This window comes from Hemitrygon akajei, chromosome 3 (genome assembly GCF_048418815.1).
Source record: "Hemitrygon akajei chromosome 3, sHemAka1.3, whole genome shotgun sequence".
Lineage (NCBI taxonomy): Eukaryota > Metazoa > Chordata > Chondrichthyes > Myliobatiformes > Dasyatidae > Hemitrygon > Hemitrygon akajei.
This window is the reverse complement of record NC_133126.1, coordinates 114,694,259-114,710,410: the sequence shown is the minus strand read 5'-3', so window position 1 is coordinate 114,710,410 and position 16,152 is coordinate 114,694,259. Positions and strand designations below refer to the sequence as shown.

Genomic DNA, 16,152 nt, shown 5'->3' with positions numbered 1-16,152 from the left:
ATGTCTCTTTGTGTCCAAGTCCAAATCCAGGTTTCGTGGATCAAGTCCAAGCTCCGAGGTTCAAGTATCAAGTACCAAGTCCAAGTCCAAGTCAAAGCTTTGTGTTCTTGTCCTGTGCAGGAGTTCCTCATCCAGTCCTGTTGTCTTGCCACGTCTTGTCCTCGCCTAGATCCGGAGTCCGAGCCCGAGTCAAGACCCAGGTTCCAGGTCCCTGTCCAGTCTCTGGCTCGGAGTCCTCGTCCAGGTCCCGCTTTCCTAGTCTAGTCCTAGTCCTGGCCCTGTATCCTAGTCTCATCCAGGGCCTGTGTCTTGTCCAGCGTCATTTCTTCCCCTCTTCCCTTGCTTTCTTGACACCCCTAGTCCTGTTCCTAGTCCATTACGCTTATTCCCACTTCCACTTTGCTCTCTCCTTGATTTCTCTCTGTTCTATCCTTGCGTCATGGCTTTCTCTATAATTGCTAATAAACTCTATTTAGTTAACTCTACAAAACATGTTTGTGTCCTGCATTTAGGTCCACCCTTGCTCCGCACTTGTGACAGAAACCATAGAGGACACCTCCAATAATTCTCCCGTGTTCTGGAATTAATTTAGCCCACAAGGCAATAAAGCTGCCTTGGACCCTGACCCCTTTGCACTGCTACCAAAGAATCAGAACTAAAGCAGGTGGGAGAGTGGCGTGGTTGGTAGAGCTGCCGGCCCACACTTCCAGAGGCTGGGGTTCAGTCCTGAATTCTGCTGCTGTCTGTGTGCTCTGGTTTCCTCCCACATCACAAAGACATGTCGGAGGGTAAGCTGACTGGCCTCTCTTTAATACCCACCATTCCCCTGGTGTTAAAGCAAAATATTGCAAAGATGGCATCAAAAACAAACCGGGTCTTCCCATCCTTCATCTGGATGGGTTTCAACCAAAACATTGCCTGTCCATTTCCCTCCACAGATACAGCCTGACCTGTTAAGATCCCCCCAGCACTTTGTTTGTTACACCAGATTGGAGCATCTGCAGTCACTTGTGTCCCCGTATTGCATAGGCAAATGCCTTTTAGGAGCCTGGTACCCTCAGAGACGTACAAACATAAAACACAGACAGAGGCCTTCCAAGTTCTTGATTCCGCACTGACCGTGAACAACCGCTAATCCTAAATTAATCTCCCTCAAGACAATTTACAGTAGACACTTGATTTACCAATCTGCATGACATGGGAGGAGACTGGAATATGCAGGGAAAACCAGCACGATTACTGAATGAGCCCCACATTCAGCACCTGAGGTCAGCGATCACCTATCACTGAGAGGCAGCAACTGTGACCAGGTTGTCTTCTTGGTCTACTGGTACAGACCAAGTGCGTCCACCTTGAGCTTCTCCTCCACCTCATTTCCGGAGATACAAACCATGACCCAGGAGACTGGAATACATTTTCATTCCTATGTTCATGTATGAAACACAAGAGGGCGCACCTTTACAAGGAGGTGGGATTGGAGGTCGTTACTTACTCCTGTCTGGGTTTCAGCGGGACTTGCAGATTTCATCAGAGCTTTGGTGCAAATGAGGCAAAGAGCTAAAAACTAGAGGTGAATTGAGAATGCCCTTGATACCTCAGAGACATTTGACGCAGTGCGGCATAAAGCAGCCCTGATAAAGCAGGTGCTGAGAGGCATGAAGGGAAAATTATTCAAGTAGTTGAGGAGCAGAAGGAATTGGGTGGTACTTACTGGAAATCAATCACCGACCAGGAGCAGGGAAGTGCTGGAAATCTTCATCTGGAGAAATCAAAATACTTTACTGGAAAAGCTGCGCTAACCTCCGCTCAGAGGTTGGGCATGAGAGCCTCACATTACCTTGCCTGAAATAAATACCTCCCCATCTGCAAAACATTCATGCTCGAAAGCTATTGCCTTGCAAGGAAGTATTCAACACATCATAAACATTTAGTCCCTGTGGACTGGGATGAACTAAAAGACAGATCCAGACACAAAGATTAAAGGGCTCACTTAAATCTCTTCTGTTCCTGAAACAAACACTGGCATTCAAGCTGCTTTTGTTCAAAGAATCACTAGTATGGCTCTCAGGTCATCAATCAATCTTTTCAGGTTGAACTTTGCATTAACTCACAAGCAGGATCAGAACCATTGAATGAGTTGTCAGGAGAGGCAAAGGAGGGAATGCCAATGTGAATGGTTTCTGCAATGAGAGAATGAAATAGAACTGCAGGCCAGGGGCATCACAGTGCTTTGCATTGCAATCTATTAAAAGGAATAGATTGGTTGAGCATTTCATATTCTAAAACCTCCAGGAATTCTGAAGAGGTTTCCCTGGCAACTGATCAATAGAACCTGAGGCACAATCCAAATGGCCTTCTGCAACTTTGCTCCAGGGATCCCACTCATTGTGACTGAGGATCAACAGAATCCATGGCAAACTGCAGCCTGCATTAAGGAGACCTGATTAGCTACCAACCTCAGAATCAGAATCAGGTTTATTGTCAACAGAACGTGGTGTCAAATTTGTTAACTTAGCAGCAGCAGTTCAATGCAATACGTAATGTAGAAGATAAAGAAAAAACAAAATAATAATAATAATGATAAAGAAATAAGTAAATCAATTACAGTATATGTATGTTGAATAGACTAAAATAGTGAAAAAGCAGAAATAATTGTATATTAAAAAAGAGAGGTAGTGTTCACAGGTTCAATGTCCATTTAGGAATCGGATGGCAGAGGGGAAGAAGCTGTTCCTGAATCGCTGAGTGTGTGCCTTCAGGCTTCTGTATCTCCTACCTGATGGTAACAGTGAGAAAAGGGCATGCCCTGGGTGCTGGAGGTCCCTAATAATGGATGCTGCCTTTCTGAGACACCGCTCCCTGAAGATGTCCTGGGTACTTTGTAGGCTAGTGCCCAAGATGGGGCCAACTAAATTTACAACCCTCTGTAGCTTCTTTTGGTCCTGTGCAGTAGCCCCCCCCCCCCCCCTCCATACCAGACAGTGATACAGCCTGTCAGAATGCTCTCCACGGTACATCTATAGAAGTTTTGAGTGTATTTGTTGACATACCAAATCTCTTCAAACTCCTAATGAAATACAGTTGCTGTCTTGCCTTCCTTTTAACTGCATCGATATGTTGGGACCATGTTAGGTCCTCAAAGGCCTTGGCACCCAGGGACCTGAAACTGCTCCCTCTCTCCACGTCTGATCCCTCTATGAGGATTGGTATGTGCTCCACATGACAGTCCAGTGTACTCTCACAAGCAGTTTGCTTGCAGTTACTAGACAGGCAGAAGCATCCTTATGTAGGGTCTTGGCCCGAAAGGTCAACGGTTTACTCTTTTCCATGGATGGGGCCTGGCCTGCTGAGCTCCTCCAGCATTTTCTGTGTGTTGCTTCGGATTTCCAGCATCTGCAGATTTTCTTGTGTTTCTGAAGCATCCTCAGCGTTAGGTATGGGACAAATGAGAAGAATAAAATTGCAAAAATGCCAGCATTCTTGGAACCCTGTTCTATTAAGGATTAATCTCCAGAAAACTTTGGGAACAACGGTAAAGAAAAAAACAGAAGATTTTTTTAAATGAATAATTATTTATTAAATATAAAAATATTGGGCTATGACTCAATCAAATCATTAACTTGAACAGTGAAGTCCATTTGCTCTCTTATGGGCAGAGGAAGGCAGTGAGGAGAAGATGCTTAGCAGACAGTGGGGAAGGGTGGTCGGTGGCAGGAGCTCATCTAACGAAGTCTCCAGGAATTTTCTACACCAGAGTTGACAAACAGGCACTCAAGTTAACAAGCAGGTTTGCAAGGAGGCACCTTTGCACAAGACCCACCACATCTGGTGGGCCCAAGGGGTCACTTGCTGGAGGAGTGAGGCCAAACTGGAGCGGTTCTCTCCATTGAAGCCGATCCTGCCAGTGGTCAGGGGAAGTTCAGTTCAGAGTCACTGATGTCTGTCACAGTGGCAAAACTGCTGCTTTTCAGTGAAGTTGCCACGATGGCCTCCTTTTGCCCTGGAAAAAGAAGGAAAGGAGGTCAGCTTGGTATCCAATCCACTCAGAAGCTAATCAGAACTGCCTTCAGTTCCTGCACTCCACCTGCTCTTTATTAAAGCCGGTAAACCCCCTGTCACTTATTCCCATGCATTCTTTGAAGGTATGAAAAATTGAACATTTTAAATTGGGCTGCAGACACCACATCTATTGTTCCACTATAATTACCTCAGGATTGAGCAGATGGTTAAGAGTCAACCACATTGGTGGGTCTAGCATCAAACATCAGCTGGGCAAGTACTTCTTCTCCACTATGATTATGGATGATCTCTGCTGATCTTAGCTCCTCGTCTGTGTCAGTACCCCATAACCCTCAATTCCTTGATCTTTCAAATATTCATCTGTCTTCACCTTAACTATATCTAATGATCCAGCCTCCACCATCTTCTGGGCTGAAAATTCCAGAGATTTGCCACCCTGTCAGAAAAGAATGGCCAGCCAATTATTTTGTAGCTATTTCCCTATTCATCACTCTCCCACTAGTGGAAATACCTCAATGTCCACCCTGTCAAGCTCTCTTAGCACTTTGCACTGTACATTGTTGCCTTTCAGCTGCATGGGTGTACACAGTAACTGAAATGCTCCCGCACACATAGCCTTTGTTGCCATGCAGATGGAATTTTCTTTTATATAATGTTAAAATAATTTTGAAATCTATATTAATATAATTGTGAAATGCCTAATAATTATGTTTTAATTAATATAATCCACAACCTTTCTAAATAATGAATGTACAATGAAACATTTTAGAGCCTCAATGTATTTATATTGACTGTTCCAAGTTACAACATTGTTACAAATTGTAATAATAAACACAGAACGGAAGTCAGTAGTTCATTGGTAATAACCCATGATGAACACTGATGCCATCTAGTCAAAACATTTTGTGTTTGCCGTTGTGCCTGTCATTTGTTTTGACTGCCTGCATCGTTTTCTTGTGTTGTGATTTGTGGTTTGTGTTTGCTTGATGTGCATATAACAAAACAAAACATATAAAGTGCTGCACAGTTTTCAAGCTGTGCAAAAATTTCCTGCTCAGCACAATGGTTAGTTTGCACAGCTGTAGAAAAAAATTAGAGGGACCACTGACTGAATGTTTAAATTAAATCACCATTCTTTCTTCTAAGCCCAAGGAATACAGATCCCGAATGCCCAGCTCTTTTGATAGGACAACCCTCTCATCACAAGAATTAATCTAGTGAATCTCCTTTGGACTGCAGAAACAGGCCCTTTACCCCATAATGTCTGTGCAAAGACAATGCTGAATTAAACTAAATAATTTCTGCTTCTATATGATCCACATCCCTAAATTCCCAGCATATTCATGCAGCTACCTAACAGCCTTTTAATCACTGCCGTGTCCTGTCTACTCACTAGGGCCCCTGTTCCTATGCTCACTTTTAGACACATCTAATTCAACTGGCCACACCCACTAACTGGTTTCATTGAAATATTGTTGAGTAATCTTTCTGAAAAAATGTATTGGGGCATTAATAAAGTAACATCTGCGAATCCAGAAAATTAGCTAATCTGGCACTACCAAAGCCTTGAGTTTGCCAGATTAACAGAGTTTTATTGCACTGCATTTTTTTTTTCAAACAAACCTAATCTGGCAGATTACTGTCCAATCAGTCTACAATCACAGAATCCCTACTTTCAATATCCTAGGGCTCAGCACCAGCGATATAAAATCCCCCAGGACTCCTGATGCAGTTCTTATATCAATTCCTTTCCTCCAACAGACTGCTTGTTGTTTCACATTGCAACATCAGCCATGCTCTGATCTCCTGGTGGCTCCAAGATCTTCATGCCCTGCAGTATGGGAACCACCCAAAGCTTTTCCACCAGGAGCGTGATGAAATGTCCTCAAATTGCCTGGATGGGCAGCTCTCAAAATGATCCAGGAAGGCCTGAGGTCAGAAGAGTCTGTAAACTGCATACTCTCTCTTCCTCAGAGCAGCTGATTCACTTGTAGCTTCCTCCCCCAGCCAGTTAATCTGATCGACCATTTTAGTTAGCCACACCCACCCTCTCTATTTCATCACCGTGCTGAAATCACTTTAACTCAATGTTTATAATGCTGTTTATGTTGTAAATGCAGGCTGGTATTTATATATTTATGCACATTTTATTCCATAGCAGTACTTTAACCTCTAGTTTATTTTTTATATAATTCTTTATAATTGTTGAAGGTCATTGTTTTGTTTCAGCTCATGCCCTGACCAACACAGCCTAGCAAATTCCCAATACATATAAATGCATATGGTGAATAAAGTTGATCCTTGATTCACTGCTCTCTGCCCTCATTCTACCGTATACCAGTGCATCGTGTTTACATCACGTCTCGTCAACATCTCAGTTACTCACCCAGGCTACTCCTAGACCCATTGCCTCCAGCAGCAAGAAGCATTGCTTCTTCACTATCACTAGGTCTAAACCCTGCAACCCCCCGCCCAGTGCCACTGGGGGGAGCATCGTCACTGCAATGACGGCACCAGTTCCAGAAGGTGAAGCACCACCATCTTCTCATGGGCAATTTGGGATGTGCAATAAATGCTGGCTTTTCTAGCCGTGTACTGCAAACCATGGAGAGACCTTATATGTCAGTGGTGAGACCACACTTGGGCTATTGTGAGCAGTTTTGGGGTCCTCATCTCAGAAAGGATGTGCTTGCTTTGGAGGAGGTTCACAAGAACGACTGTAGGAACGAAAGGGTTAACATATGAGGACTGTTTGGTGGCTCTGAACCTGTGCTCACGGGAGTTCAGAAGAGTGAAGGGGAGGATCTCATTGAAACCTATTGAATATGAAAGCCTTAGATCAAGTGGACATGGAGAGGATGCTTCCTCAGAATACAAGGACAGCCCTTTGGAACTGAAATAAGAAGGGATTTATTTAGCCAGAGGATGATGAATCTGTGGAATTCATTGCCACAGGTGGCTGTGGAGGCCAAGTCATTGGGTATGTTTAAAGCAGAAGTTGATAGGTTCAGTTTAATAAGGACATCAAAGGATACTGGGTGAGGGCAGGAAAATGGGGCTCAGAGGGATAACAGATCAACCATGATGAAATGGCGGAGCAGGCTTGATGGGCTGAATGGCCTAATTCTGCTCCTATTTCTTATGGTCCAAAACTCTTAACCAGATGGTTAATATCCTAAGTTCAGAGAATAAAAGTAACCTCCTGGAAACCACAACAGTTTCAATCCACTCTACTGAAGGTGGAACAGAACAAACATTCCTGCCTATTATTTGATCACGGTTTCCAAAGGGCAGACACAAGAATAACAGATTAGCTCCCTGTGACAACACTTCATTTTCCCACTTTGGTATCAAGCTGCCGTGTTGAGAGACTATCACAGGTTCTGTTACTTTGGACTTCAAAGTTCTTTCTTTAAACTTAAACCATTTTTGCACTGATGGAAAAGGATTTCCTGTGGAGCTCTGACATTGGCTGAAATAAAGGCAAAACACTGAAGGGTTAATCCTGTATCCTTTCCCTGCTTACGTTAATGATTAACTCTACGTGGAAGGTCAAATAACATTCACTGAAACCCTGATTCCAGCTTTCTCCATCTGTGCAAGAAAGAAAATAATGTGCCTATACAACAACCGCCTTCATTATGAGTTCAGTACATCCCACAGCCAATGAAGAAGTTCTGAAATGTTCCAATATTGGAAATACGACAGCCCAAATGGAAGGGCAATCCTCTGTTGTGGACCAATTTCACTCAGGAGAGCTACCTGCCTTTCAGTAGTGCCATGGGATCCTCATTGTTCAGTGGGAGGGAAGACATGGTGTCTCACCCAAAAGATGACAACTGAAACAGGGCAGCACAGGTTTCCAGTGACATCATCATCGAGAATGGCAGCTTAAGTCACTAGCTCCTCCGGAAAAACGCGTATTAAGCCCCGTTAACCCATCAAATATAATATTTTACAAAAAATACTTGAACTGAAAAGAGGGCCAAGAATGGGGAAAAAGAATGGAAATAAAAAAAGAGACACTGCGGAGCCTGCGACCGAGAGGAGTGCAGCGAGCGGCTCTCCTACCCGACCGCGTGCTAGTGAGGCGGCTGCCGAGCCTCGTTCAGGTGAAGCGGCGAATATGATCGAAATCCTGAAAGAGATATGGGAGTTCCAGAAAGATATAAAGCAGCAGCTACATGACATTAAGTCAGAGCTTGCCAACGTCAATCAAAAAATAGCAGTGGCAGAGACTCGAATTGAGAAGGTGGAAGATCGCATTCAAAGTGTTGAACGAATACTGAGTAAGACAATAAAAATATTAAATCACCAACAAGGTAAACTGCTTGACCTGGAGGGAAGATCACGGCAGAAAAATATCAAGATCTACAACGTTTTCCCACCAAAATGAGAATATATGTGTGTGTGTGTGTGTGTGTGTGTGTGTGTGTGTGTGTGTGTGTGTGTGTGTGGGTGTGTGTGCATGTATAGATATATATATGTATATATAGGAGGAGTACACAGGGAAATCTTTTCTGTGTAATGGATTTGTTCACTGACTTTTGTGAATACTGCAATGGGGGCCCTCAACTCACAAGTAGGAGGGGTTATCCCCCACAGCTAGACATTTCCTCTAGCTCAACGCAGGGTCATCTACTAGAGACCTCAGCCTTGGAATCCCACGTTTCTGGCCATTTGTGTTATTATTTGCGTTTCTTGGTTCTTACTTGTTCAGGGAGTAGATCGATTAAGTTTTATTCTAATTTCAATGATACATTGACACATAAATACAGATGGCTAAGGACAAGGTAAAATTCATTTCTTTTAATGTCAATGGGCCATTAAATCCAATCAAATGTAAGAGAATTTTATCCAAAATGAAAAAAGAACAAGCCCATGTAGTATATTTACAGGAAACTCATTTAAGTGATAATGAGCATAAAAAACTAAAGAGAATGGGCTTCACTAATCTGTTTTTCTCCTCATATAAATCAGGACATAGGAGAGGAGTTGCTATTCTTATCTCAAGTAAGCTAAATTTTGAAAATGTATTCGAAATGGGAGATAAAGAGGGCAGATATATTCTGGTAAGGGGGAATGTAGACGGAAATTCAGTTACTCTATTGAATATATACGCACCCCCGGGAAGTGATATTGGTTTCTTTCAGAAAATTACTGTTATTATGGTAACAGTAACAGAAGGTCTCCTGATATAGATAGATAGATAGATAGATAGATACATTATTCATCCCCATGGGGAAATTCAACTTTTTTCCAATGTCCCATACACTTGTTGTAGCAAAACTAATTACATACAATACTTAACTCAGTAAAAAAAAATATGATATGCATCTAAATCACTATCTCAAAAAGCATTAATAATAGCTTTTAAAAAGTTCTTAAGTCCTGGCGGTAGAATTGTAAAGCCTAATGGCATTGGGGAGTATTGACCTCTTCATCCTGTCTGAGGAGCATTGCATCGATTATAACCTGTCGCTGAAACTGCTTCTCTGTCTCTGGATGGTGCTATGTAGAGGATGTTCAGAGTTATCCATAATTGACCATAGCCTACTCAGCGCCCTTCGCTCAGCTACCGAAGTTAAACTCTCCAGTACTTTGCCCACGACAGAGCCCGCCTTCCTTACCAGCTTATTAAGACGTGAGGCGTCCCTCTTCTTAATGCTTCCTCCTCAACACGCCACCACAAAGAAGAGGGCGCTCTCCACAACTGACCTATAGAACATCTTCAGCATCTCACTACAGACATTGAATGACACCAACCTTCTTATGTGAGGGAGACTTAAATTTACAATTACAACAAAACTTAGACTCTCCCAATAGAAAAACCTATGAAACAAAATCTTTACATAAGGAAGTTAATACACTTTTTGAGGATGTTGGTTTAATTGAATATATGGAGGGACCTTTTCCCCGACAGAAGGGATTACACTCATTATTCTGCTCCCCATTCTGTATATACAAGAATAGACTATTTCATAACTTTGGAAAAGACAAAAACAAAATAAATACCTGTGGAATTGGGACAATAGATGTAAGTGACCATGCACCTATATATTTATCTGTTGATTTTGACCTACAACCAAAAAATGCTATTTGAAAACTAAATTCAAGTCTACTCAATGATCCATACTTTAAGGAACAAATTAAAAAAGAAATTGGTCTCTACTTAGAATTTAATGATAATGGAGAGGTTTCACCTCCCATTTTATGGGAGACTCTGAAGGCGGTCTTAAGAGGGAAAATTATAGTGATAACTTCATATAAGAAAAAAATAAGGAATAAAACATTAGAGGAATTACAAAACAGGCTGAAGGAACTAGAGAAAGAACACAAATTGAATTTGGCTCAGGATACATTAGGGGAAATTAAAAGAATTAGGAATGAAATTAATAGTTTGGCTACACAAGAAATCAGGAAAAATTTAATGTTTCTGAAACAGACATTATGAAAGTGATCAAAATCTATGAAAATACTGGCGTGGAAACTGAAAAAAAAAGATAGCAGAAAATACAATTCATAGAATTAGGGACCCAAAAACGAAAATGATAAAAAATAAACTAAGTGAAACTCAATAGACAATAGACAGTAGGTGCAGGAGTAGGCCATACAGCCCTTCTAGCCAGCACCGCCATTCACTGTGATCATGGCTGATCATACACAATCAGTACCCCGTTCCTGCCCTCTCCCCATATCCCTTGACCCCGCTATCTAAAAGAGCTCTATCTAACTCTCTCTTGAATGCATCCAGAGACTTGGCCTCCACTGCCTTCTGCGGCAGAGCATTCCACATATCCACCACTCTCTGGGTGAAAAAGTTTTTCCGCATCTCTGTTCTAAATGGCCTACCCCTTATTCTTAAACTGTGGCCTCTAGTTCTGGACTCACCCATCAGCTGGAACATGCTTCCTGTCTCCAGTGTGTCCAATCCCTTAATAATCTTATATGTTTCAATCAGATCCCCTCTCATCCTTCTAAATTCCAGCGTATACAAGCCCAGTCGCTCCAATCTTTCAACATATGACAGTCCCGCCATTCCGGGAATTAACCTTGTGTAACTACGCAGCACTCCCTCAATAGCAAGAATGTCCTTCCTCAAATTTGGAGACCAAAACTGGACACAATACTCCAGGTGGAGTCTCACCAGGGCCCTGTACAGCTGCAGAAGAACCTCTTTGCTCCTATACTCAATTCCTCTTGTTATAAAGGCCAGCATGCCATTAGCTTTCTTCACTGCCTGCTGTACCTGCATGCTTGTATTCATTGACAAGAACACCTAGATCTCGTTGTACTTCCCCTTTTCCTAACTTGACTCCATTTAGATAGTAATCTGCCTTCCTGTTCTTGCCACCAAAGTGGATAACCTCACATTTATCCACATTAAACTGCATCTGCCATACATTTGCCCACTCACCCAACCTGTCCAAGTCACCCTGCATTCTCATAGCATCCTCCTGACATTTCACACTGCCACCCAGCTTTGTGTCATCAGCAAATTTGCTAATGTTACTTTTAATCCCTTCATCTAAATCATTAATGTATATTGTAAACAGCTGCGGTCCCAGCACCGAACCTTGCGGTACCCCACTGGTCACAGCCTGCCATTCTGAAAGGGACCCATTAATAACTACTCTTTGTTTCCTGTCAGCCAGCCAATTTTCAATCCATGTCAGTACTTTGCCCCCAATACCATGTGCTCTAATTTTGCCCACTAATCTATGTGGGACTTTATCAAAAGCTTTCTGGAAGTCCAGGTACACTACATCCACTGGCTCTCCCTTGTCCATTTTCATAGTTACATCCACAAAAAACTCCAGAAGATTAGTCAAGCATGATTTTCCCTTCATAAATCCATGCTGACTCAGACTGATCCTTCTACTGCTATCCAAATGTGTTGTAATTTCCTCTTTTATAATTGACTCCAGCATCTTTCCCACCACTGACGTCAGGCTAACCGGTCTATAATTCCCTGTTTTCTCTCTCCCTCCTTTCTTGAAAAGTGGGACAACATTAGCCACCCTCCAATCAGCAGGAACTGTTCCTGAATCTATAGAACATTGAAAAATGATTACCAATGCGTCCACGATTTCTAGAGCCACCTCTTTAAGTACCCTGGGATGCAGACCATCAGGTCCCGGGGACTTAGCAGCCTTCAGACTCAACTGTCTATCCAACACCGTTTCTTGCCTAATATAAATTTCCTTCAGTTCATCTTTTACCCTAGTTCCTTTGACCACTATTACATCTGGGAGATTGTTTGTGTCTTCCCTAGTGAAGACAGATCCAAAGCACCTGTTCAACTCATCTGCCATTTCCTTGTTCCCCATAATAAATTCACCCGTTTCTGTCTTCAATGGCCCAATTTTGGTCTTAACTATTTTTTTGCTATTCACATACCTAAAGAAGCTTTTACTATCCTCCTTTATATTCTTGGCTAGTTTACCTTCGTACCTCATTTTTTCTTGGTGTATTGCCTTTTTTGTTATCTTCTGTTGCTCTTTAAAAGCTTCCCAGTCCTCCAGTTTCCCACTCATCTTTGCTATGTTATACTTCTTCTCTTTTATTTTTATACTGCCCTTTACTTCCCTCGTCAGCCACGGCCACCTCTTACTCCCCTTAGGATCTTTCTTCTTCTTTGGAATGAACCGATCCTGCACCTTCTGCATTATTCCCAGAAATACCTGCCATTGTTGTTCCACTGTTTTCCCTGCTAGGGTATTGTTCCATTGAACTTTGGCCAGCTCCTCCCTCATAGCTCCATAGTTCCCTTTGTTCAACTGTAATACTGACACATCCGATTTTCCCTTATCCTTCTCAAATTGTAGGTTAAAACATATCATATTATGGTCACTACCTCCTAATGGTTCCTTTACCTCGAGGTCCCTGATCAAATCTGGTTCATTGCACAACACTAAATCTAGAATTGCCTTCTCCCTGGTAGGCTCCAGTACAAGCTGTTCTAAGAATCCATCTCAGAGGCACTCCACAAACTCCCTTTCTTGGGGTCCAGTACCATTCTGATTCTCCCAGTCTACCTGCATGTTGAAATCCCCCATGACAACTGTATCATTACCTTTGCGACATGCCAATTTTAACTCTTCATTCAACTTACACCCTACATCCAGACTGCTGTTTGGGGGCCTGTAGATAACTCCCATTAGGGTCTTTCTACCCTCAGAATTTCTCAGTTCTATCCATACTGTCTCTACATCCCCTGATTATGTCCCCCCTCACAAGGGACTGAATATCATTCCTCATCAACAGAGCCACCCCACCCCCTCTGCCCGTCAGTCTGTCCTTTCGATAAGATGTATATCCTTGAATATTCATTTCCCAGGCCCTATCCGCTTGAAGCCATGTCTCAGTTATTCCCACAACATCGTACTTGCCAATTTCCAAGTGAGCCTCAAGCTCATCTACTTTATTCCTTATACTTCATGCATTCATATATAATACTTTTAATTCGTTACTCCCCTCTCCTTTCATATCAATTCCTATTTCACTTGGCCATACTGTATGATCTCATCTTGAGCTTTCTACTCCATTGACTCTGTTGTCCTTTTTAACTTTTCTTATTTTCACTTTCCCTTTAACTCTTATATTTTTCTTCTTTCCCTTATATTTCCAGTTCATCCCCTCCCCCCCACTACTTAGTTTAAACACATCCTTGTTGCAGTGGCAAACCTGTCTGCCAGAATGCTGGTCCCCCGCCTATTAAGGTGCAACCCATCCCTTTTGTACAATTCATCCCTACCCCAAAACAGATCCCAGTGGTCCAAGAATGTAAATCCTTGCTTCCTGCACCAGTTCCTCAGCCACACATTCAGATCCATTATCTCCCTGTTCATGCCCTCTCCAGCACGAGGAACTGGAAGCAAACCAGAGATAACCACCCCGGAAGTCCAGCTTTTCAGCCTTCTTCCGAGTTCTCTGAAGTCCCGCTGCAGAATGTCCTTCCTCTTCTTCCCGATGTCATTTGTGCCGACATGCACTACCACTTCCGGCTGTTCACCTTCACCCTTGAGGATTCCCTGCAATCGGTCCGTGATGTCCTGGATCCTAGCACCGGGAGGAAACACACCATCCTTAAATCTCGCCTGTTGCCGCAGAAACCCCTTTTCGTACCTCTCACTATGGAGTCCCCTACTACCACGGCTCTTCCTGATGTCTGACTCCTCGGCTCTGCTTCTGCACCAATTTTCGGCTCGCAGACCTGTCCGCCTCTCAGACTGGCAGTATCTTCTGTCCTGACAGCTTCCAAGAGGGTGAACCTGTTTACGAGAGGTACATCCCCTGGGGTCTCCTGTACTTCAAGCATCCTTTCCTTCCTCATCGTCACCCCCTTTCTCTCTTCCGGTATCCTCGGTGTAACAACCTCACTGTAGGTCCTGTCCAGAAAACTCTCGTTTTCGCGGATAAACCTGAGGTCATCCAGTTCTTTCTTCAGTGCTGCAACATGGTCCTTCAGAAGCTGAATCTGGACATACTTTCCACAGCTGTAGCAGCCGGGGGCACCATCAGTGTCCCTGACCTCCCACATCATGCACGTAGCACACTGAATCAGCTTAGCAATCATGTCTTCACCCTCTCCAATTGTGCCTGGCGTAGTCTCCTCCCTCAGCCTCCTCGCCGAAGACTCTCGAGCCAAAGACTAGCACTTTTCACACCAGGCACTTCCCTCGACCAGGCTGCTTCCCGATTAGAGGAGTTTCTACCCATACTGATACTTAACGATCAGACAGGTTTTATACAACAACGCCAGACACAAGACAATATACAAAGGACACTTCACATTATGGATCATATACAAAAAAATAAAATCGAAGCAATAGTGATATGCGTGGACGCTGAAAAAGCATTTGATTCGGTTAATTGGAATTTTCTTTACAGAATTTTACATAGATTTGGTTTCCAAGACACAATTATTAAAACTATACAGACACTATATGACAATCCTACTGCTAGGATTAAAATCAATGGATAGTTATCAAATACTCTTACCCTAGAAAGGGGCACGAGACAGGGTTGTGCATGGTCACCGTTACTCTTCGCGTTATATCTGGAACCATTAACTCAATACATCAGACAAAATGAAGATATCAGGGGAATTACTATTAAAGGGAAAGAGCATAAATTGGCTTGTTATGCGGATGACATTTTGATCTATCTAGGGCAACCAACATACTCTTTACCTAAATTGATGCAATCCTTTGAACAATATGGTTAACTATCAGGATACAAGATCAACATAGATAAAACCCAATTATTTTCATATTACTATAGCCCACCAAGAGAAATTGAAAGTAGATACCCCTGGGCATGGCACACAGAGTCTTTCAAATATTTGGGCATCATTATACCAAAAGATTTGGCAAAATTATCAGAATGTATTATCAGCCTTTATATAAAAAAATTAAGGAAGATGTGGCAAGATGGAACCTGATTCCTTTTTTCAGTCTCAGTTCAAGGATTGAGTCTATTAAAATGAATATACTGCCCAGACTGTTATTTCTCTTTCAGACCCTACCAATAGAGATTAATCAAAATCAATTCAATGAATGGAACAAGATGCTATCAAGGTATATTTGGCAGGGTAAAAGGCCTAGAGTTCATCTCAAAACTTTGCAATTAGCAAAGGAAAAGGAGGGTTGGGGCCTACCTTCTCTTAGAGATTATTATTTTGCAGCACAGTTGAGAGCTGTGATATGTTGGTGTAACCCATCATATGACGCTCAATGGAAAAACATTGAGGAGTAGGTACTTCCCATCCCCATACAAGCAATTTTGGCTGATATCAACCTGCAAAGGTACATAAATACTATAGATGACCTATGGGTGAAATTGACTCTTAAAATATGGAAAACTACTATAAAAGAATATAATCTAGAGGGAGATATTGCAATTCTTAAATGGTGTGCATATGACTCGGATTTTACACCAAATAAATTGGATGTTAGATTTAAGGACTGGACAGCTAAAGGAATAACAGTACTTTGCAACATAATGAAAGAAGGAACACTATTCAGTTTTGAAATGTTTAAAGAGAAACACTTATTAGAAAAACAAGATTTTTATCAGTATTTACAGATGTGACAATATGTTAATAAGACGCTTAAAAATGTAACCAAG

The 16,152-nt window shown here is 42.4% G+C and overlaps 1 protein-coding gene across 4 annotated transcripts in view; it reads right to left on the bottom strand.

Moving 5' to 3' along the window:
* Positions 1 to 3,566: 3,566 nt before the first annotated feature.
* LOC140725323 (cilium assembly protein DZIP1L-like) overlaps positions 3,567 to 16,152 on the bottom strand; it is a 274,345-nt gene continuing 261,759 nt past the window's right edge. For all 4 annotated transcript variants that reach the window (XM_073040644.1, XM_073040643.1, XM_073040642.1 and 1 more), the window contains exon 17: positions 3,567 to 4,000. In XM_073040644.1, coding sequence (XP_072896745.1) covers positions 3,909 to 4,000 — 92 coding nt within the window. In that variant the 3' untranslated portion in view covers positions 3,567 to 3,908. The remainder of the gene's footprint in view (positions 4,001 to 16,152) is intronic.